At 44.6% G+C, this 23,797-nt stretch overlaps 1 protein-coding gene and 1 long non-coding RNA gene across 7 annotated transcripts; both read left to right on the plus strand.

Moving 5' to 3' along the window:
• Positions 1–3,209: 3,209 nt before the first annotated feature.
• LOC143786010 (uncharacterized) lies at positions 3,210–4,516 on the plus strand. 2 transcript variants are annotated; one of them, XR_013218200.1, is made up of 5 exons: positions 3,210–3,565; positions 3,653–3,723; positions 3,818–3,886; positions 4,107–4,169; positions 4,260–4,516. It is a non-coding gene; the product is annotated as an uncharacterized LOC143786010 (long non-coding RNA). The 2 variants fall into 2 exon arrangements; XR_013218201.1 differs by lacking the exon at positions 3,818–3,886 and having other exon boundaries at positions 3,214–3,565.
• Positions 4,517–4,534: 18 nt separating this feature from the next.
• On the plus strand, positions 4,535–9,389 carry LOC143786019 (uncharacterized). Of its 5 annotated transcripts, XR_013218209.1 has the most exons (6): positions 4,535–4,856; positions 5,063–5,455; positions 7,848–7,888; positions 8,867–8,929; positions 9,020–9,085; positions 9,251–9,389. XR_013218209.1 is itself a non-coding variant. In XM_077275196.1 (5 exons), exons 1-5 carry the CDS (start codon positions 4,736–4,738, stop codon positions 9,029–9,031), a joined length of 630 nt encoding a protein of 209 aa, XP_077131311.1. In that variant the 5' UTR covers positions 4,535–4,735; the 3' UTR covers positions 9,032–9,389. The 5 variants fall into 5 exon arrangements, 1 of the variants encoding a protein (XP_077131311.1); XR_013218205.1 differs by having other exon boundaries at positions 4,535–5,455; XM_077275196.1 differs by having other exon boundaries at positions 9,020–9,389.
• The last annotated feature ends 14,408 nt before the right edge of the window (positions 9,390–23,797 follow it).

Genomic DNA, 23,797 nt, shown 5'->3' on the forward strand with positions numbered 1-23,797 from the left:
CAGAAGCAGCCGGAACGCCCCCTCAATGTCTGTTTTGGCCATTAGGGTGCCCCTTACCATCTTCTTGACCCGCCTGATTGTACAGTACAGGAACAGGAGGTACAGTACATAGTACTGTACTTGGTTCCGCGTCGATGTTGTCGTTTACTGACCTGCCCCTTGGATATGACAAATGGTGGATTAGTCTGAATGTGTTGGGTTCATTTTTTGGCACAACTCCCAATGGGGGTACCACTACATCTTCTAAGGAAAGTGTTCTGAATGGACCCGCCACCATTCTACCTAAAGATATTTCTTTTTTTATTTTTTTTGTCAAGACGTCTGGGTGTGGGTAGAGTGAGTTTAGATTTTTACTCCAGCCTTTCTTGATTTTAGAAGGGCATGACATGCCTATATCTGTGTCTCCTCCTCCTTTTACTCCTCCACCTCTTTTCTTTTCGCATGACTATATGTAGTTGTGACTTTTCCATGTGTTTGTTGTGTCTTCTGAGCAGTTTGTCAGCTTTTGGACATCTTTTAAAGTGTTTTCTATGTGTTTTCCATGTGTTTGTATGTGTTTGTGTTTGCCTGCCATTGGTTTCAATGGGGTTCGACGGTGTTCGTCGAACGTTCGACGAACAGTTCGTTGAACACGTCCCTGTTCGACTAACCGAACCGAACACTAGGGAGGTGGCTGAACTCTTCTTAATAGTTCTGTTAGCAGTTGTTTATTGGGACTCCAGGAGTTATCTGTGTTTTTGTATCAGCTTTTTGGAGTTGGTTACTTACCGCAGGTTTAAGAACCCTCCTCCTTTCTTCTTTTTTTGCTAGTGATAGCTTACAAATTCCTGGTTTGGCGTTGAAGGAAAGTTCAGAGTTCGGAGCCGGCAGTTAGAGTTGTTTACAGGAGATTTCTGCATGGGTTTGGGTTTGTGTGTGTTTCTCCTAATCCTCTTTTCATTTGGTTTGTTCCACCTATCCCTTCCTTGATTCCCACTCGGTTGTTTTGTGAGTGTATTTGTATGATTGTGGTTTTATTTTATCCCGTCTGTTTTCCTTTGTCTGTCAGGTTTGTGTTATTCCATACGCTTCTGTCCCATACCTCGCTGGGTGGGGGAAGGAAACAGATATAGTAGCATAGCAAGATACGAGAGTCTGACATCCCCACCATCATGGGTAATCTAAGGGACAGGGATAGCCTATGATTCCCCAAACTTGAGGAACAAGATAGGAGCCCATTGCCCATAGAAATCCTACTGCAATATCGTTACAATAACATTGGTCTGCACACAATCCAATTTTTTACCAATTTGCACTTGTCCAATTTATAAGCTCATGTGAGCAAGCTCAGGGTTCAGCAAACAAAGGGCAGAGAGCATTTATCAAGACATTTATTTATGGCACTCTCCTAATGTGCACCTTTCATTTAGAGGAAAATGTAATATGATTCAATAATCATATATATATATATATATATATATATATATATATATATATATATATAAACTGAAGTACATGATGCCTGTGGTATTCTTCCACTTTTTGATACTCCTAGTTGTTCCCCCAGTCAGACTATAAGCTGGAAGCACTTCTTTTATTTCTCTGAAGAGAATTGGCATTATGTATTTGTCTTGATGAGCTCTACTCCTTTTGAATTTCACGAATTGCCCAGAAAATGTCAATAATATCATTACCCAAGGCCGTTTAAAGCTGAATTCTACACAAATGTGTGTTTGAGCATTGACAAGCTATTTTTTTCATTACCATGTGCTTTGGAGTTTGCCACCATCCAGTTATGTCAGCTGTAATTGCAACACCCGCTAGGGCCGTGGGGTACTTGGAACCGCGCACGGCTCTTAAATGGGTGGTCACAGCAGCGGTGACCCGGTCCGTGGCCCTGAGCACGCAATAAATGTGATGAGGGAATAGATAATGGATGATGGTGGAAATGGGAATAAAGTTGGTATAGAGAATGGAGGATTGTTCGTGACGCCACCTGTGGTGTTCGGCTATAAATGGCCGACGTTGCTTAAGGAGACCGCTGGGGCAGATGGTGATTTAGCTGGGATGGTTCTGCTCCCCACAGGTGCAGCGGAGCCCCAGGGCTATCTGTGCAGTTCTGTAAGGGAATTGTGGATGTTGGGGTGCATGACTGAGGGTCCAGGACTGAGGGTGCGGGAATAACTAGAGGACACAAGGGTTGCAGTTTCTTTGCCTTTAATTTCAGGCTGAAGGTGCAGCATGGGGCACAAGTCACAGCTGGTGATGGAGATCTGGGCAGCCTGGAAGCAATTCAGAGTCCCCTTAGCCAGGTGAGGTTGGAGGCTTTCCTACTGCGCTGTTCTCTGGGTGCTTGGTACTTTTAGTGCTCCTGAAGTCCCTCTCTCAGTCTGTCCACTAAGTGAAACACTACCCGCATGGCAGGCAACTTGAGCCTGTTCCAGGTGTCACTCCGAAGTGGTGACTCCAGGCTCTCGTACGCTGCTCTGCCTTCAGGTGTCGGCTGGGGGCAGGAGACCTGCAATCTCCTGTTCTCCGGATTTGATTGCGGGGCCTGAAGTTCCCTCACAAACATGGACTCCATTGTCCAGTCTGGTGTCCTGGGGTGAGCTCAGTCGCAGCTCCTATCCTCTAGATTCTCCTCACTTCTTGCCTCTTCCTCCTTTACTGTCTGCTCTCTCACACTGAACTGACTAACTCCGCCTCCAGGCCAGAATTTCTAGGGAAGTTCCCCTAAAACAGGTGTTAGAGCTCCCCCTTCTGGTCTGGAGTCAGGAAAGGTGTTGTAATCTGATTGTATTACCTGCTAAGGGGATCCCTCCTGCTTCCAGGCATGTCATCACCCCCCCCCCCCCCGCCCTGAGGCAAAGCCACTGTGGCAACCGGACTCCTGGGGTGCCACATAGTCTCTACAAACTTTTGTGATTTCTACAACCTACAGGGAACTGTTATCTGGACTTGCTCACACTTCAAAAGCTCCTGTATTAGGTCTCATGCACATTACCATATTTTTCGATCTGAGTATGAAAACATGACCATATTTTCGATCCGAGTACAAAAACATTGGATCACACTTGGACTAATACTGTTTTCTTTTATTTCTCTTAGAATCGCTAACACCTCACTGGGCACCGGTGTCACCACTTGTGGTAGATATGCACTGCTATTCCTCTAGTTTATCTACACATACCATGCTATTGCTATTGGCACCTTATTATGAGTCCTGTGCAAACCTCTATGCCTGCTGCCATTCACCATAGTGTCCATGTTTTCATCACACTATTGCATGCCATCGCTGCCTATATGGCATCCACGCATGCGCAGTCTTGCCCTCTCTCCTGCCTTCTATCATTCATTTAGCTCTGCAGTATCCACGCAGGCGCAATAGCAATAAAGCCCTTACTCCTGTCTCATAGCATTCATCAGCTCTGCGCAACTGCAGCTTGCTGCTGCGGTCACATGGTCTATGATGCGGCGGGTCACATGACCTGCTTGCTAGGAGCTTTTAAACCCGGAAGTAACGCTGGCAAACAGCGTCTTCTGGTTCTTCCAGCTACACAGCGTTCCCTGGACCTGGATACATAAGGTAAATACATGGGGCCTTTCTCTCCATTCCCTCTTTGTTATATGCACATTTCTAAGGGGTATCTCCCACTGTGCATTTCTCTTCCAGCGCTAGTCCTTTACAGCGGGACCTTGCTTCCCCAGTGCGCCCCACCTCACAGTCTCCCCAGGAGCCTCCAGGTAACTAGTTCTACCCCTCCATACAGGTTACCATTACCCACATCCTGCGTTTTTCTTGTGGGCAATAATCATCTGCCCTCATCATATTCCTCAGGTTCATCTGCCCGGTAACACCTGTACGCAGGCCTTTTGTGCCTATACATTATTGCAGCCCTGCTTCCAGGTACTATATTGATATGCATATACTGGTATACAGTCAGGGGTCAACTCAGGGGCATGCCTAGGTCCACCTTTCTCTACACTGTGGTATCAGCAGGTCTGGACAACATTCATTCTATTGCGGATATATCTACATACATTTTCACTTGTATATACTGTTACTGTGCTATATGGTTTTGATTGGGATAGTCTGACAGACTCACGATCTTACTTTCTTCTTTTAGGTGCTCACTGTGCACTTCCGTCCCCAATACCACGGCCCAGCACCCATCATCACCTGCTACTTAGTATCCTTTGTTGGTCATTTAGGTGCAATTTTGTGATTTTATACAGTAGTTATACCATGCCTTGTATTCTCTCCTTATCCACGCTCACAGCTTTTTCTTTAGCTTGAGAAATTCCACGACTCACGCAGCACGTCTGGATTCGTTCCAACCGCCACGGTTGTCACCCTCTATTATCATTATTAATTTTGTCATTTATATACTTCTCTAGAACCAGCACCCATTTGATTTTTTATCTCGTTTTACTTGTGTGCATATACTGGTCCTCTGTATGTGATCCATATTGTGTAACATATGGCGTTCTCTGTAAATTATGTATTTCAGTTTCATATATGATGTTTCTGATGAAGGTCTTGTGACTGAAAACGTTTATACATCATCAATTACTGAACTGGTTGCACCAATAAACGAACAATTATTTCTTCATTTTTCAAAAAGAACTCTTGAGTGCCAAGTTTTTTATTAATTTATTGACGGGTTGGAAACCTTACTTGAGCACCACCCAGGAGCCTCGAGTGCCGTGTATAATTCTTGTATCTGACTCCTCCTTTACACGTGCACCCTGGACAATGTCTAGCGAGACGTTCTCCTTCAACGCAACAGAAGTGGCGGAAATTCTTTCAAAAGTGACCGCACCAAGCGACTTTCTTCAAATTCCCACCCAGGAATTAAAGAACCGAGACCTAGAACGTGAGTCTAGAAGAGCTATTAATTTGGAGCTCCACATTATTACATTGGCTGAATACCTTCGGGTTCAAAGAATTCCGAGGGGATTGCGGGTTTCTCTACAACCCACATTCTTCCGGGACGACAAGGACTATTGTAATAAATTTGAACATATTTTGAATAAGTGCTCTGCAGATTTGATGACATTAACCCTCTCTTATTTACAAAAGAATTTGGACACCGTGAACGCTCAAATATGTGCCATCGAAAACCAACTTACCAGCACAATGCCCCAGGAGGAATATCAAGAACTCAAAAAGAAAAACCAAGAGCTACTACGCACTCACAGGGTGGAATTAGAAAAGAAGAAAAGATCAAAGTTCCTGAGGGATGCGGAGGATTACCTTCAAAACCGCGTCTACCAGTGGCGAGATTCTCGGCGTTCCACCAGACGACACAGCTCCCTCAGCTCTTCTGGCTCCACCGACAGCAGGCCTGGCACTTCCAACACTTCTACCTCCCTTTCTTTTTTAGGGAACAGCCACGGTCGCCAAAGAGGAAGACGAGGCGGGGGGGGCAATGCCGCAGGGGATTCCAGAAACCAGATGTCGACCCGATCCCAGGTAAGGATCTCCCACTGGTAATCAACATATCTTCTAAGAATCTGGACACACATCAGTTGTCACTACTTCAAAAGGGCCTATCCTTCAGCCCCATGTACAAGTTTAATTCTTTTGAACTAAATATGGACCTACAGAGGTTTTTTCGGAACCTTCGGCTACGGGTCCACTTCTCGGACAAACCACCCACATTGACTTTACCAGCTGAGGGGGATGTCCCCCTTCTTGAACTTCGGAAGCTGGGACTACGAACCTCCAGTTCTTTCATGCCTCCACGGGGAAATCCACCAGTGGAGACCTTTGTGTCTCTAGTGGAAAAAGACATCCATACATTCACTCGAGATGTGGAGCGGGGGAAATTTCATTTCCAACACAATCTCTCACAGTCAGAAAAGCTATCCTTGGAGCGACTTACATCGGATAACTCACTCATAATAAAACCAGCAGACAAGGGCGGGGCGACAGTGATTATGGACAAATCTGATTATTTAGAGGAGGTCTTTAGGCAACTTCATGATACATCAGTTTACAAAAAAGTAACCCACAATCCACTTAATCAGTTAGTCCAAAAAATCAAACCAGTGGTGGAATATCACTTCCAGGCGGGCACTATTGATAATAAAATAAGGGATTTTCTAATCAAAACAGACCCGATCACACCAATTTTTTACATTTTGCCCAAAATACACAAGCGACTGGTGAAACCACCGGGACGTCCAATTGTTTCACTAACAGATTCCATCCTGTCACCTTTAGCTATTGTGCTGGAAAAAATTCTCACTCCACTGGTTAAAACTACCCGTTCTTTCCTGCTGGATACTAATGACTTTATTCAAACAATCAGAGCTCTGGGCCCACTACCCCCCACATGCTTCCTTATAACTTGGGATGTTAATAGCCTATATACGGCCATAGTCCATGAAAAAGGCTTAGCAGCCACTGATAGGCTTTTGAGTGAAGCCAGGGTGGACATGAAAATCAGGCACCTCTGTGCCGATCTCCTGAATCTAGTTCTCACAGAGAACTATTTCATGTTCCAAGATACTTTTTATGTTCAACAGCAGGGCACAGCAATGGGCTCACACGTGGCGCCTCCATACGCTATCGCGTACATGGCAGCTTTCGAAAATGATTTCGTCTACAGCCACCCCTTATTTATATCTCACTGTAAAATCTGGCGGAGATATATAGATGACATCTTTTGCATATGGGATGGACCCCTTGAGTCACTCTTACTATTTGATGACCACATCAATCACATCTGGCCTGAGCTCAAATTCACCATCCAGCACGATACTAATAAGATCAGCTTCTTGGATACTTTGATTTTTCGAGACAGAGGGGGCTCCCTCGGTATTGATTTATTTACCAAACCCACTGACAGGAATGGGCTACTACACTTTAGCAGCTGTCATCCTCCATCCATAAAAAACTCCATCCCCAAGTCACAATTTCTTAGGGTCAATAGGATTGTTTCCAATGAGGATACCAAGAGAGTGAGACTGATTGAAATGGAGCATAAGTTTACAGCTAGGGGTTATCCAAAGGGGATCCTTACAGAGGCCAAACAAGATTTGACATCTAGAAAATCTACCGATGGATGTAAAAGAATCCCTTTTGTCACGACCTTTCATCCATTCTCTCGCCTGGTACAATCCACTATTAGGAGACATTGGAATTTACTTTCAAAAAGTTATCCACAAATTCCAGAATTTAAAGTACCCTTCCTGTCTTGTTTCAGACGTGCTAAAAATCTTAAGGACAGATTGGTCAGAGCAGATGTGGGCTCAGACATTATCATTCCCAGGCAGTCCTTCCTACAAACCCAAAAGTGCGGTACTTTCCCCTGCCTCAATTGTCTTCAGTGTAGTCATGTGCAGAAAGGCCCCTCAGTGTTTCATCCCCACACAGGTAGGGCCATACCCATCCGTGGCTTCTATACGTGTGAATCTTCATTTGTAGTATACGTCATCAAATGCCCGTGTGGTCTGGCCTATGTGGGAGAGACCACACAAACAGTTCGGGACAGGGTGTCCCAACACAAATCAACCATTCGTTGTAAGAAGACCCATCTCCCACTCCCTCACCATTTTGTCGAAAAAAATCATAATATTTCCCAACTCAGATTTCAGGTTCTGGAGCAAATTGATCCCCCCAGGCGGGGCCAGAACCGTGTTAAGATACTCAAAAGAAGGGAGGCTTTTTGGATTTTCACGCTGCAGACCTTGGAACCCAAGGGACTCAATAGGGACTATGATGTCTCAGCTTTTTTATGATACCAATTGTCTAATGTATTAGAGCTCTTTTGTATTCTTGTAATTTGCATTCCTGTAATATGTACCTTTTAGTTTATTATGTATTCATGTCTAATACTGTTTTCTTTTATTTCTCTTAGAATCGCTAACACCTCACTGGGCACCGGTGTCACCACTTGTGGTAGATATGCACTGCTATTCCTCTAGTTTATCTACACATACCATGCTATTGCTATTGGCACCTTATTATGAGTCCTGTGCAAACCTCTATGCCTGCTGCCATTCACCATAGTGTCCATGTTTTCATCACACTATTGCATGCCATCGCTGCCTATATGGCATCCACGCATGCGCAGTCTTGCCCTCTCTCCTGCCTTCTATCATTCATTTAGCTCTGCAGTATCCACGCAGGCGCAATAGCAATAAAGCCCTTACTCCTGTCTCATAGCATTCATCAGCTCTGCGCAACTGCAGCTTGCTGCTGCGGTCACATGGTCTATGATGCGGCGGGTCACATGACCTGCTTGCTAGGAGCTTTTAAACCCGGAAGTAACGCTGGCAAACAGCGTCTTCTGGTTCTTCCAGCTACACAGCGTTCCCTGGACCTGGATACATAAGGTAAATACATGGGGCCTTTCTCTCCATTCCCTCTTTGTTATATGCACATTTCTAAGGGGTATCTCCCACTGTGCATTTCTCTTCCAGCGCTAGTCCTTTACAGCGGGACCTTGCTTCCCCAGTGCGCCCCACCTCACAGTCTCCCCAGGAGCCTCCAGGTAACTAGTTCTACCCCTCCATACAGGTTACCATTACCCACATCCTGCGTTTTTCTTGTGGGCAATAATCATCTGCCCTCATCATATTCCTCAGGTTCATCTGCCCGGTAACACCTGTACGCAGGCCTTTTGTGCCTATACATTATTGCAGCCCTGCTTCCAGGTACTATATTGATATGCATATACTGGTATACAGTCAGGGGTCAACTCAGGGGCATGCCTAGGTCCACCTTTCTCTACACTGTGGTATCAGCAGGTCTGGACAACATTCATTCTATTGCGGATATATCTACATACATTTTCACTTGTATATACTGTTACTGTGCTATATGGTTTTGATTGGGATAGTCTGACAGACTCACGATCTTACTTTCTTCTTTTAGGTGCTCACTGTGCACTTCCGTCCCCAATACCACGGCCCAGCACCCATCATCACCTGCTACTTAGTATCCTTTGTTGGTCATTTAGGTGCAATTTTGTGATTTTATACAGTAGTTATACCATGCCTTGTATTCTCTCCTTATCCACGCTCACAGCTTTTTCTTTAGCTTGAGAAATTCCACGACTCACGCAGCACGTCTGGATTCGTTCCAACCGCCACGGTTGTCACCCTCTATTATCATTATTAATTTTGTCATTTATATACTTCTCTAGAACCAGCACCCATTTGATTTTTTATCTCGTTTTACTTGTGTGCATATACTGGTCCTCTGTATGTGATCCATATTGTGTAACATATGGCGTTCTCTGTAAATTATGTATTTCAGTTTCATATATGATGTTTCTGATGAAGGTCTTGTGACCGAAAACGTTTATACATCATCAATTACTGAACTGGTTGCACCAATAAACGAACAATTATTTCTTCATTTTTCAAAAAGAACTCTTGAGTGCCAAGTTTTTTATTAATTTAACACACTTGGACTAATGTTATTCTATATTCCCGCATGTAAAATAAAAACAGCCTGTACTCATTTCCAGTGTCAGAGCCATTCCAGTGACATCAATGCCAGGCAGGGGCGGATTATAATAGGGTCAATCTGGGCGGTAGCCCAGGGCCCAGTGGTGTGGGGGGGCCCTCGGCTACCGCTCAGATTGCCCACCACCAGTCAGGGCATTACTGCACTGACTGGCGTATGGGCCCGGTGGGCAGAGAGGGGGCCCGCATTGGGCCCCATCTCATCTGCTCACCAGGTCCCCACCGGCGCTGCGGCAGCTTCACCTATTGACGTGCGGGCACGCGCCCGCATGTCAATAGTTAACAACAGCTGCCAGCCAATTGGAGGCTGGCAGCTGAAGTCGGCTGCAGGCACAGCACACACGTCGACGGCGTCTGATGTCATTGTCAGTCGTCGGCGACTGCGAGCTGCTGGAGGGAGCTCGCCGCTGGAGCGCACAGCCTGTCAGGTGAGGAGAACTCGTTCTTTTTTTTTCTTTGCGAACGGCCAGATTGCTGGACATACTGGGGGCAATGCTGGAGAGGAGACACTGGGGCAGATTGCTGGACAGACTGGGGGCAATGTTGGAGACACTGGGGCAGAATGCTGGACACACTGGGGCAGATTGCTGGATCATGCACTGCGGGTAATATGCTGGACAGACTGGGGGCAATATGCTGGAGACACTGGGGCAGATTGCTGGACAGACTGGGGGCAATATTGGAGACACTGGGGCAGAATGCTGGACACACTGGGGCAGAATGCTGGACACACTGGGGCAGAATGCTGGACACACTGGGGCAGATTGCTGGACACACTGGGGCAGATTGCTGGACACACTGGGGACAATATGCTGGACACACTAAGGACAATATGCTGGACACACTGGGGCAATATGCTGGACACACTGGGGCAATATGCTGGACACTGGGGGCAATATGCTGGACACACTGGGGGCAATATGCTGGAGACACTGAAGCAGAATGCTGGACACACTGGGGCAGATTGCTGGACAGACTGGGGGCAATATTGGAGACACTGGGGCAGAATGCTGGACACACTGGGGCAATATGATGGAGACACTGGGGCAGATTGTTGAACACACTGGGGGCAATATGCTGGACACACTGGGGGCAGTGTTATGATCCGGTGGTAGGATCACCAAACTGACCTGATAGGTAAACCAGAATATTAGGACGAGCTCTGGGGATGTAGAAAATATACTGACCGCAACACTGAACCTATCCAAAACACACTAAAGGCAGCCGTGGAGCGTTACCTAAAAACCTAGATGCCTCGTCACAGCCTGAGGAACTAACTACCCCTAGAGAGAAAGCCAAGCCTCACTTGCCTCAGAGAAATGACCCCAAAGTTTAGACAGCCCCCACAAATAAAAAACGGTGAGTTAAGGGGAAAATACAAACGTAGTAATGAAAAACAGGTTTAAGCAAATGAGGCCCGCTAACGCTAAATAGACTGAAGATAGCAAGGGATCTGTGCGGTCAGCACAAAAACTATCAAAAACTATCCACGCAGAAAATAAAAGAACCCCCACACCGACTCACGATGTGAGGGGCGCACTCTGCACCCAGAACTTCCAGCAAGCAAAAAATCACATATAAGCAAGCTGGACTGAACTCATCATATAATGAAACATATTTTCAAGAGAAAAATGAGCAAACATGAACTAGCAAGACTTAGCTTCTCCGGATGGAGACAGGTCACAAGGAAGTCCAGAGAGATCAGAACCAGTACTGAATACAACGACAGCAGGCAACAAACAAAGGTGCAGGTGGAGTTAAATAGGAACCAGCAAAGTAGGAAATGAGGCAGCTGAGCCCATCTCCAGACCCGCAGTATCGCTAAAGGCCACCAGAGGGAGCCCAGACGGAATTCACAACAGGGCAGGACTGGAGACATGGGCAGAATGTAGATATGGGGCATGATTGGAGACACGGGGCAGAATGAAAGACGGGGCAGGATAGGATCATGGGACAGGATGGATACGATGGAGACAGATAGGGCAGGATGGGGAGATCATATGGGGTAAAATGGATACTCATGAGGGCAGGATGCAAGAACATATGGCTGGAGCCAGGAATGAGACACACGGAGCAGGATGGGGAATATTATTACCATAGGGGCTAATTAAGGGATATTATTACTGCAGTGATGTATTTATTTTATTTTTTGAGTACATTGTTTTAAATGGGGGGCGGTCCTGTTACTGTGCAGAGTGACACTATGTCGCCTTTTTTTCTTCATGTGGTGTAATGTAGAAGTTGGGAAAAATTAAGTAATGTGTTCTGCAAGCGGAGATCTAGATAACTGTGTTATTTCCTGCAGAAATGAGCCCTGGCTGGAAGAAATGATGGCGGTCTGTGCTGGATGAAAGAAAACTTGGCACTCAACTTTTTTATCTGGAAATATATTTTATTGTCAGCAACAAAACGATTCGGTCCCAAACCGGACCTTCCTCAGTTACGTGATAAGCAGAGGATTTGAGAAAGATGTGCCCGTGTAGGCAGATGATAAATAATTTCTTAGATCTGTGTGAGGCTGTGTGGGCAAAGCCTCTAAGGGCTGACAATAAAATATATTTCCAGATAAAAAAAGTTGAGTGCCAGGTTTTTTTACATATGGTTATGGTGTTGGAACGTACCTGAGCACCACTAAGATTAAGGCAGTGCACGAGTCTATTTATTGATGTGTTGGATGAAAGATGAAGGACTTCACCTAGAGACGTCACTGGTGAGTCAGTGTTACCTATACACTGACACTATACACTGTATACTATATACAGAGGTCCTGTATATAATGTCACCGGTGATCACTGTATAACCTCTACACAGACACTGCATACTAAGTATAGATCTCCTGTGAATACTGGCACTTATGGTGATAGTATTGTGTTTTTTTGTTTTTTTATCACTGATCAGTATTGTAGTATTCAGTCGCTATGTGGTGGTAACATGTGGTCTGGAAATGGTGTTGCGGCATTTGTCCCTTGTATGTGCTATTTGGTCACCATGTGATGGTAATATGTGGTCTTAACATGGTGTAGCGGTATTTGTTCCTTGTATGTGATATTATTCGATCACTGTGGTTGTAATATGTGGTCTGGTCATGGTGCGGTGGTATTTGTTCCTTGTATGTGATATTATTGGTCATTTTAAAAATTGAAAAATAAATCAAAATATACCTAAATTATATTGCATATTTTAACAAATATTTAATAGGTTACAGTAGAGTAGGGCCCGGCCAAAAGTGTCTACCGTGTTATGGTGGCAGCTTACAAAATCTTTGTCACATGACCCCGTCACATGACCCCAACACATAACCCCATCACATGACCGGGGGGGGCCCACAGTGTCTGAACAGCCCGGGGCCCTGGCTACCCTTAATCCACCCCTGATGTCAGGTCTCCCATTGGCTCAGTAGGGTCCGCTGATTGGGCCGCTGATTGGCTGCAGGGCTCACGTGACATAACGTGGATATTCCCTTTAAGATCCAGGTGAAGCATCAGTCTTGTAATCAGGCTTGTAACACACTTTTACTAACTGCAATCTGTCTTGCTTGTCTGTAATTATAGACAGATCTGTCTTTATAACAAGCATTGAACAACAAGTAGCTCAGAAGGGAGACACATAGTGACCAGGAAAATGTTTTGAAATGAAAGTATACTGCACTTTTGATAGTTGCTATATTGTCAATGTGATAAGCATTAGATTTTTTAAACAACAGTGACCATTTAGGTATATCTAGATGTTATTGAAGCATTGTCATGGCACATTTCTGGGTCCTTTAGATTAATCAGGCTATTCTTCATAGAAGGAGATAACAAAATATTTATGACCTAGCCTTAAAATAGGTAATTAATATCAGATCTTTGAGGGTCCAACACCTGACACCTCACTAATTAGCTGCTACCAACCATACTGTGCAACTCAATGCAATGCGTTGCTGCTACTACCAGGTACTGTTGTTCAGCAGTTTTACAGTGCTTAGGAGCAGCCATTACACAAAGAATTGAGCAGTACACAGCATCTCAGTTCAAGGTTTACATGCGGAAGCCAATACAGCTGCTAGCAGGTAATCAGTGGGCGTTTCCGGGTAACATATATCTATGTTTTTATATACTTGTTCGCAGCAGCTTAATTGTATTTATTGCTTGCTCCTTATATATGGTTCCCTTACTTTTTGATTCCAGCGCAGATAGTTTTTCTTTTAATCTAAAATCGTCATTTCCCTGCTGCGTGGTGATCCACAGGATTGGGCATTTTCCCTGGAATCGGGGAATCCGGCTTTGCTTTGTAGATTCCTTTTTTCAGGCTTTAGGACTATTATATGATGAACCTAATTCTGTGGATCAAGCAGAGAAGACCTTGTTGGCCCTATCTCAGGGTCAAGAGCGGCAGAATTGTATTGTCAGAAATTTAAAAAATGGTCTGTGTTGACTAAATGGAATGATGATGCTTTGGCTGCAATTTTCAGAAAAGGTCTTTCTGAATCCGTTAAAGATGTTATGGTGGGGTTTCCCATGCCCGTCAGTCTGAGTGATTCTATGTCTTTGGCCATTCAGATTGATCGGCGCTTGCGGGAGCGCAGAACTGTGCGTGCTGTGGTGGTGTCCTTAGAGCAGAGTCCTGAGCCAATGCAGTGTGATAGGATTCTGTCTAGGACAGAACGACAAGGACTCAGACATCAGAATAGGTTGTGTTATTATTGTGGCGACACTTTTCATGTCATTTCAGTCTGCCCTAAACGGACAAAGAGGATCACTAGTTCATTTACCATCAGTACTGTACAACCTAAATTTCTGTTATCGGTGTCCCTGATCTGCTCATTGTCATAATTTTCTGTCTTGGCGTTTGTGGATTCAGGCGCCGCTTTGAATTTAATGGACCTTGAGTTTGCCAGGCGTTGTGGTTTCCCCTTGCAGCCCTTGCAGAACCTTATTCCTTTAAGGGGCATTGATGCTACACCTTTGGCTAAAAATAAGCCCCAGTTTTGGACACAGGTGACCATGCGCATGGCGCCAGCCCATCAGGAAGATTGTCGATTTCTGGTATTGCATAATTTACATGATGCTATCATGTTGGGTTTTCCGTGGTTGCAGGTACATAATCCTGTGTTGGATTGGAAGTCTATGTCTGTGACTAGTTGGGGTTGTCAGGGGGTTCATAATGATGTTCCTTTAATGTCCATCTCCTCTTCTTCCTCTTCCGAAATTCCAGAGTTTTTGTCTAATTTTCAGGATGTATTCGATGAGCCCAAGTCCAGTTCTCTTCCACCACACAGGGACTGTGATTGTGCTATTGATTTGATTCCAGGCTGTAAGTTTCCTAAGGGCCGACTCTTCAACCTGTCTGTGCCGGAACATACCGCTATGCGGAGTTATGTTAAGGAGTCTTTGGAGAAAGGGCATATTCAGCCATCTTCTTCACCGATGGGAGCAGGATTTTTTTTTGTTGCTAAGAAGGATGGCTCCTTGAGACCCTGTACTGATTATCGCCTCTTGAATAAGATCACGGTCAAGTTTCAATACCCTTTACCTTTGCTTTCCGATTTGTTTGCTAGGATTAAGGGGGCTAGTTGGTTTATGAAGTTTGACCTTCGGGGGGCGTATAATCTTGTTCATATTAAGCAGGGTGATGAATGGAAAACTGCGTTCAATACGCCTGAAGGCCATTTTGAATACCTTGTGATGCCGTTCGGGCTCACTAATGCTCCATCTGTTTTTCAATCTTTCATGCATGATATCTTCCGGACTTATATTGATAAATTCTTGATTGTATATTTGGACGATATTTTGATTTTTTCTGATGATTGGGAGTCTCATGTGGAACAGGTCAGGATGGTATTTCAGATCCTTCGTAACAATGCTTTGTTTGTGAAGGGGTCTAAGTGTCTCTTTGGGGTGCAGAGGGTTTCTTTTTTGGGTTTTATTTTTTCTCCTTCATCTATTGAGATGGATCCGGTTAAGGTTCAGGCCATTCATGATTGGATTCAACCCACGTCCGTAAAGAGCCTTCAGAAATTTTCGGGTTTTGCTAATTTTTATCGCCGTTTCATTGCTAACTTTTCCAGCGTGGTTAAACCCTTGACCGATTTGACGAAAAAAGGCGCGGATGTGGCGAATTGGTCCTCTGCGGCTGTTTCTGCCTTTCAGGAGCTTAAACGTCGATTTACTTCTGTTCCGGTGTTGCGCCAACCGGATGTTTCCCTTCCGTTTCAGGTTGAGATTGACGCTTCTGAGATTGGCGCAGGGGCCGTTTTGTCCCAGAGGGATCATGTTGGTTCCTTGACGAAACCGTGTGCATTCTTTTCCCGTAAATTTTCGCCTGCTGAACGCAATTATTATGTCGGCAATCGGGAGTTGTTGGCTATAAAGTGGGCATTTGAGGAGTGGCGACAATGGCTTGAGGGAGCTAAGCACCGTGTTGTGGTCTTGACCGATCATAAGAATTTGATTTACCTCGAGTCTGCCAAGCGGCTGAATCCTAGACAGGCTCGATGGTCCTTGTTTTTTTCCTGTTTTGATTTTGTGGTCTCGTATCTTCCGGGTTCCAAGAATATTAAGGCTGATGCCCTTTCTAGGAGTTTTTTGCCTGATTCTCCTGAGGTCCTTGAACCGGTCAGCATTCTGAAAGAAGGGGTGGTTCTTTCTGCTATTTCCCCTGATTTACGACAGGTTCTTCAGGAATTTCAGGCTGACAGACCTGATCGTTGTCCAGTGGGGAAACTGTTTGTTCCTGACAGATGGACTAGTAGAGTGATTTCTGAGGTTCACTGTTCTGTGTTGGCTGGTTATCCTGGTATTTTTGGTACCAGAGACTTGGTTGGTAGGTCCTTTTGGTGGCCTTCTTTATCACGTGATGTATGTTCTTTTGTGCAGTCCTGTGGGACTTGTGCGCGGGCCAAGCCTTGTTGTGAATTCTGCTTTTGGGCTACCCCCGGTGGTTGTAGTTGGTAATGATGTGTCCCTGAGTTGCAGTCCTGGTCAGGTGTGTCTGCTGATTGCAGTTCTGACTGGGGTATTTAGGTATGCAGGATTCATTAGTCCTTACCAGTTGTCCATGGTTGTTGGGAGGTTTTGGTCCTGGTTTGGTTCCTTCTGCCTTCTGCCAAATCAGCAAAGATAAGTGTCTGGTTTTGGTTTCTGTGGCACACATGCTGTGTGCTTAATAATTCTGTGCTATTCAGTGTTCTTTTTTGTCCAGCTTAGATTGTGTCAGTATTTTCTCAGTCTTGTTGGATTCTCTGGAGTGGCAGATATACATTCCATGTCTTTAGTTAGATTGTGGAACTTTTTGTATTATCTGCTGTGGATATTTTTGGAAGGGTTTTAATAGTGACCGCTTAGTATTCTGTCCTATCTTTCCCTATTTAGCTAGAGTGGCCTCTTTTGCTGAATCCTGTTTTCTGCCTGCGTGTGTCTTTCCTCTCCTACTCACAGTCAATATTCGTGGGGGGCTGCCTATCCTTTGGGGTTCTGCTCTGAGGCAAGGTAGTATTCCTATTTCCATCTATAGGGGTATTTAGTCCTCCGGCTGTGTCGAGGTGTCTAGGGTTTGTTAGGTACACCCCACGGCTACTTCTAGTTGCGGTGTTAGTTCAGGTTTTGCGGTCAGTACAGTTTCCACCTACTCCAGAGAAAGTTCATGCGGCTCCAAAGTCACCGGGTCATAACAGGAATGCAGCCTCAGTGACCAGTGGTAACCTCGATGACATCTTCACCACTAGTTACTGAGACTGAACTTGCAGCAGCTCATTCTGTAGTGGTTCTCAGCCTAGACTGTTGCATCAGGCTGAAAACTGTTTATCCTCACACATGGATTACCATGTGGGACAGAATGACAGACAGTGAAGGATATGGTTGATTTTTATTTTTGTTTTATTACAGGAGATGATGGCTTCAATGTAATGGGCATTATATGAGTATAACTGTGTTTGTTATTTTAAAATAAAAAAGTAAAAGTGTATTTTCTTTTTACTTCAAATAAAGGACTTTATTCTGGCTTTGTGTTTATTTACAATATAACTATAAAATTAGGAAGGGAGAGGCATCTGTCACACACTATCTATAATGCTTATTCCCTGTTTTATGGCTTTCTCTCCCTAACTCTATTGCTAAGCCCTGAGCAAAATAGCTGCTGCATTCCCTGCCCTAACTTTTATACAGGCATTGATAGTACATTCACCTGGGTTGCGCTATACTATTTGATAGCTGTAAGTCATTACAGAGAAGACTGTACTGCGCCAGAATTACATTGCATGATGCAATCTTCTGCATTGTGTAAAATAAGGATGGGTGATATTTTGGAGATTTGCACAAATCGAATAATAAATTATTTGACTTTGACAGATGCAAACTCCATTCATATCTAAACAATTTTCTCCTCTCTAGGAGAAATGACTTTAGAAACAGTAACAGAAAAAAAGTCACACATTGCATAAATGAATTAAATCATCTATAACGGTACATTATTTTGTAAAACATGTGGTATTATTTTATTTTCCAGGAGATGGTGCTGTTTTACTATTTTAGATGCAAACTAATTCCAGGCAGCATTTGTTCATACTACTGGGCAGCATTATCTGATGTAATAACTTTTAATGGCTTACTAAGACAGTGATTGCAAATGGCAAGCTTTTCGGACTACCTAGGTCTCAATATTTGAAGCATCTCATATTTATACATATTGGGACGTAGGAATAGTGCCGTTAATAAGACAAGTGATGTGAAGCACAACTACCAGTATGGGATAGGGAGAAACAATTGTATGAGTAAATATTAGAGCAGATCAAAGGAGTGTGAAGGTTTTATTGATCACTGATGGAAATCTTGACCATGGTTCCTGCATTGTCTTGTTCACAGTGGCTACAGTGCTGACGTAATGTTGACAGCATGGCATCCAATCACTGAGCTTAGAGGCTCTGCCCGTGTAGACAGAATGTCACTCACAGACCTCAGTGATTACCCTGGACCTGGTGATGGTTAATAAAGCTCAATTGTCTTATTTTATAACAAACTGTACCTGGAGACTGGAACTTTTTGAAAGAGGACGACCCCATTAATATAGTGTGTTGAATGCATGTTGAATTTTTGCTGTCTTCGAAATCTTTACTAGGTTTCACAGCATTCAAAAAATCTCAAAGAACTCAAGCTGCTCACAGAAATAGAGATCACATTCATGTGATTGAGATCTTGAGACAAATTGCCTGTGAAAAAAAATCCATGTGTATCACTTAACTATTTGTGCTTCGGGGCATGGAACCTGAGCTTTCTTAGTGGTCAGATAACATCACTAGCTTGTAATATGCATTATGCACAGACAGATCTACATAAAACCTATAATAATGATGGATGACATCAGGAAAAAACTTTGTACCTTGTTAGCCTTTGATAATTAAAATAATGATAAAAAATAATGCCTAACTAAAAATAAGTGACCCCCACATAATATGAACCCCACACATTGACCCAGATACAGTATGAAGGCTCCCACAAAACATGACAGCTTCCACACAATATGGCAACCTCCATACATGAATACATGACCAGAACCAAAAGTACTTGAATTCAAGAATCAATCTTAGTACAGAAATCAATTGTAACATCAAGTCAGCCCCACAAACAATTATATCGCATGAACCTACAACCCTACAACTCCCAGTGTGTCCTTAACAATTGTAGAGAGATACCAGAAGTTTTTATTAACAGCCATCATCAGACTTAGTCAGTTATGTAGTTAAAGCCGGGTTCACATTAGCGTATGTGTGCACACCGCGCATGTGTGTGCACTCTGTACCGATCCGCATGCGTCTTGCATACATATATTTAACATTGTGTATGCAGGGACATGCGTTAGCATGCATTCGCATGCGGATGGGTAGGCATGCGTCGTTTCGTGGTGTGCGGCGAACACAACATCTTGCATTTTTTGAGGCGTCAATTTAGCGCAGACATACGCATGCGAATGAGTGCATCAAAACAACCCATTACTGTCTATGGGAATGCATTGGTACGCAAGGACATGCATACTCATGCGTTCGATACACATGTGTTTGATACGCATGCATACTTCACACTAATCATGTCCAGGAAATGATTTCACCACCTGCAAAATTCATGCTGCATAAAACGGGGTCTGGAGACAGGACTCTCAAGACTCTGGATGCAAGCATAAGACTCTGGATGTAAGTATAGAAGCTTTGAAAATGTCTGTCTGTCTCTCACAGCATTCTTTACTTTGAACTTATGTTTTGTTTTCTGTTCCTTCTAGACTGTGTGGTTTTCCTGTCCTGGACTCCTTTCCTGGATTGCCTCTTCCTGTCTGGGATTACCTGTTGTGGATTGCTCCTGTGGCCCTGTAATTATGAGTGTGTACTTTTCAATTACTATGTTTTTCTGCCCAGTCTCACACTCAGCCCAGTTTCACACCCTTCGTCACTTTGTGTCTTATGTTTTCCTTTTTTTCCTTGTAGACCGTGTGGTGCTGCTGTCCCTGTGCTGTGCTGCTGTTCCGGTGCTGTGCTGCTGTTCCGGTGCTGTGCTGCTGTTCTGGTGCTGTGCTGTTGTCCTGCTGCTGTGCTGCTGTCATGCTTCTGTGCTGCCTGCTGTGCTCTTGGACTACTGCCTGTAATCCGGGCTGGATTTAAGAGGTGGGTGGCCCGGGGCCCATTTTGAAGGGAGGCCCATTTTTCAAGGTGTTGCAATATGTAATGCAAAAACACAAAATGAAACGAACTCAAGTTTATTTACAAAAATCATTTACGCAGAGTATATCAGGTGAAATCATTCATTTTTTACAATCCAGGCACTTTCCTTGATTTTCGTGCTGCAAAATCACTAATGATGTCATTAAAGTCCAATTCACGCAGTATATCTGACTCTATGCTCATGATAGCCAAATTTACAAGTTGTTCCTGCTTCATGGATGTCCTTAATCGGTTTTCAACTAATTTGAGTTTTGAGAAGGAACGCTCACCACTACAGTTTGTTACCATCACAATTAGATATATCCTTAGAGCTATCTCAATATTTGCTGTATATATCAGAGGCTGTTGCTGTGCTGGCTGTATATAGAATAGAGGCTGAGGGGCTGTATAAAGTGTATACACAGCACTATACTGTAAACAGGTCCAAACTATATACATACAGTATACACAGACACACTGTAATGCAGGATACAGTGTGGGCCTGTCTATACAGTATGGTACTGAGTAGGACAGCAGCTGCAACAAAGATACACATACAGACAAACATACAGACATACACACAGATAGAGATCATACTCACCCATCGCGACACTGTGAAGACTGAACCACTTCACCTCTGGATCTTCAGTGACTGAAGATCCAAAGTGAAGTCCTGCCGCGCTCTGCGGTGGAGAAGCCTCTTCGCACACCGACATCGTGGCTCTGCCTCCTTCCTCGAAGGTAGCTGAACGGCTCCGCCTCCTTCCTCGAAGGTAGCTGAACAAACTCTCATCTGATCTAGTCCGAGGGAGCGATCGCATAGCTGAATAGGTAGCGCCTAGAACCTTCTGTTGGGATCACAGAAGGCTGCCGCATGCCATAAGCTAAGCAGTAGGTTCAGGGAGGTTACTGGAAATCTGGCTAGGCCAGCCAGGTCACTTTCAATAGTTTCTCTCTTGTTAAATGTTCCTTATCATTAGAAACGGTTCACAGCAAAGAGATGTGTATTTTACATGTTTTGAGATATTTATCCCTATATTGGTGGGAGGACCCCACTTGGTGGGTGGCCCAGGGCCTGGGCCCCTTGGGCCCCCTCCTAAATCCGGGCCTGCCTGTAATGTAAGTATTGGCTTTCAATTTTTTTTTTGCATTGGCTACATTGTGTTTGGCTCTTTTAAACAAGTTAAATTTTTCTTATCTGTTCTTTTGTATAGTGTTTCACTTGACTGCTGCCTGCTCTTCAAACATCTCCTCCAGTAAAGAACTTAATGCTTCCCAGGGTGGACATGACACAGATTATGTAATCACAGTTGATATACAGATTGGTATGTATTGACTGGCAATACTACACAAAAACGGTGTAAGTATTCTTTTCATTATCAGACTTGTAATTGGATTTTTTTTCAGATTTGTATCTTTAAAACTCTATGAGTTATTATTTTTTTTTCTTAATTTATTTGACCTATAGGTTCGACAAAGTGAGGAAGGTCAACATATCAATGACAATGACCTACTTATCACACTGGTGCAAGAGTATGTAGCGTTGTGGGACCCCTGTGATCGCAATCATCCCAACTCAGTATTGATTCGACGACTCTGGGAAGAAGTGACCAGATCGCTGTTAGATGATTGGGACCATGCAAGGCCAAAAGTCAGAATGTGGTGTGACGCATCTGTTTTGCTGTAAATGTTGGTGTCTTTTTTAACAATTAATTTTTTTTCTTCCCCCTTCACAGTAAAGAGAGTAAAAGTTCGTTGGCATTCGATGAAGGATCGCTTCAATAAGGATATCAGATAGGAGATTCGGGTTAAAAGTGATGCTGCTCCAAAGCTCTCGAAATATAAATACAACCATATGCTTTCTTTTCTGAGGCCTGGAGTTGCTCAGTGAACATGAGTATCTTTTCTGTTGTCTTACTATTATATAAACTACTAGCTGGTGGCCCGATTCTAACGCATCGGGTATTCTAGAATATGTATGTCCACGTAGTATATTGCCCAGCCATGTAGTATATTGCCCAGTGACGTAGTATATTGCCCACCCACGTAGTATATTGCCCAGCGATGTAGTATATTGCCCAGCGACATAGTATATTGCCCAGCGACGTAGTATATTGCCCAGCGACGTAGTATATTGCCCAGTGACGTAGTATACAGCACAGAGCCACGTAGTATATTGCCCAGTGATGTAGTATACAGCACAGACCCACGTAGTATATTGCCCAGCCACGTAGTATATTGGGCAGTCACGTAGTATATTGCCCAGCTACGTACTATATTGCCCAGCCACGTATGTCACAGGTTAAAAAACCAAAAAATAAACATATACTCACCTTCCGCAGGTGCGTTTTAGTTCTGTCGCCTGTGTGGGGTGCAGGCGGCAGCTTCCGGTCCCAGGGTGTGATGATGTCGCGGTCACGTGACCGTGACGTCATGGCAGGTCCTTTTCGCGCAGGCGCACAGGACCTGTGATGACGTCGAGGTCACATGACCGTGTCGCGGTCACATGACCGTGACGTCACGGCAGGTCCTTCTCACGCAGGCGCGCAGGACTTGTGATGACGTCGCGGTCACATGACCGTGATGTCATGGCAGGTCCTTCTCCCAGACCACCAGAACGTGCCGCTTGCATGGACCGGCCGGAGCATCGTAAGAAGCGGGAAAGGCGGCGGAAGGTGAGTATCTAATGATTTTTTATTTTTTTAATTATTTTTAACATTAGATGTTTTTACTATTGACGCTGCATAGGCGTCAATAGTAAAAACTTGGTCACACAGGGTTAATAGCGGCGGTAACGGAGTGTGTTACCCGTGGCATAACGCGGTCCGTTACCGCTGGCATTAATCCTGTATGAGCGGTGACCGGAGGGGTGTATGCGGGCGCCGGGCACTGAGTGCGGGGACTAAGGAGCGGCGGCCATTTTCTTCCGGATTGTGCGCGTCGCTGATTGGTCGTGGCAATGGTCGTGGGCATTTTGCCACGACCAATCAGCGACTTGGATGCCATGACAGACAGAGGCTGCGACCAATGAATATCCGTGACAGACAGAAAGACAGACAGAAGTACAGACAGACAGACGAAAGTGACCCTTAGAGAATTATATAGTAGATAAAAAAAATGTAGTAATGTTTTTCTTTTATTTTCCACACAGAACCTGGAGCAGCACTATACAACCAGGATCTTCCTCTGTTGGAGCGGCCCCTCATCGACCAGCCATCAAACTGTCCCAATCATCCACCAGCGATGTAGCAACCAGGCAGGCTTCACAGGCTGGGAACAGGCAGTCAGTCCATCAGGTTTTCCCCTCTCCCAGCCCTCTGCCACTGCTTTTGTTGGGACTTCTCCTCAGCGGCAGAGGGCCTGGGAGAGGACAGTCATGCCCGAGTTTATTCACTTAAGCTCGGTCTTCCAGGATGGGATGAAGGTGATTGGAGATAGACTGGACAGTGGGTTCATGCAGGTGAACACACTTTTCCAGGATGTCCACAGACGCCTTGACTGCCTGGAAGCCGACCTTCAGAGATGGGCGAGACATCTTTTTCAGCAATAGAGTGGGGCGTGTTGGAAAACCTTACACCTGAACTCCAGCTGAACTTCATGCAGGCCTTCCAGGCTGCTTACAGCCAGGCATTACAGCAGCAGTCCCGAAGCAATCATCTGAAGGCTGGATTT

The sequence above is a fragment of the Ranitomeya variabilis genome, chromosome 1 (assembly GCF_051348905.1).
Source record: "Ranitomeya variabilis isolate aRanVar5 chromosome 1, aRanVar5.hap1, whole genome shotgun sequence".
Classification (NCBI taxonomy): Eukaryota; Metazoa; Chordata; class Amphibia; order Anura; family Dendrobatidae; genus Ranitomeya; species Ranitomeya variabilis.

What these genes read in the sequence shown, in the direction of transcription:
- LOC143786019 (XM_077275196.1), top strand. Translation starts at nt 4,736, where the DNA reads ATGTCTAGCGAGACGTTCTCCTTCAACGCAACAGAAGTGGCGGAAATT. An exon ending in AGATGTCGACCCGATCCCAG is followed by an intron (nt 5,456 to 7,847) that starts GTAAGGATCTCC and finishes TATTTCTCTTAG; the next exon opens with AATCGCTAACACCTCACTGG. An exon ending in CACCGGTGTCACCACTTGTG is followed by an intron (nt 7,889 to 8,866) that starts GTAGATATGCAC and finishes TTCTTCTTTTAG; the next exon opens with GTGCTCACTGTGCACTTCCG.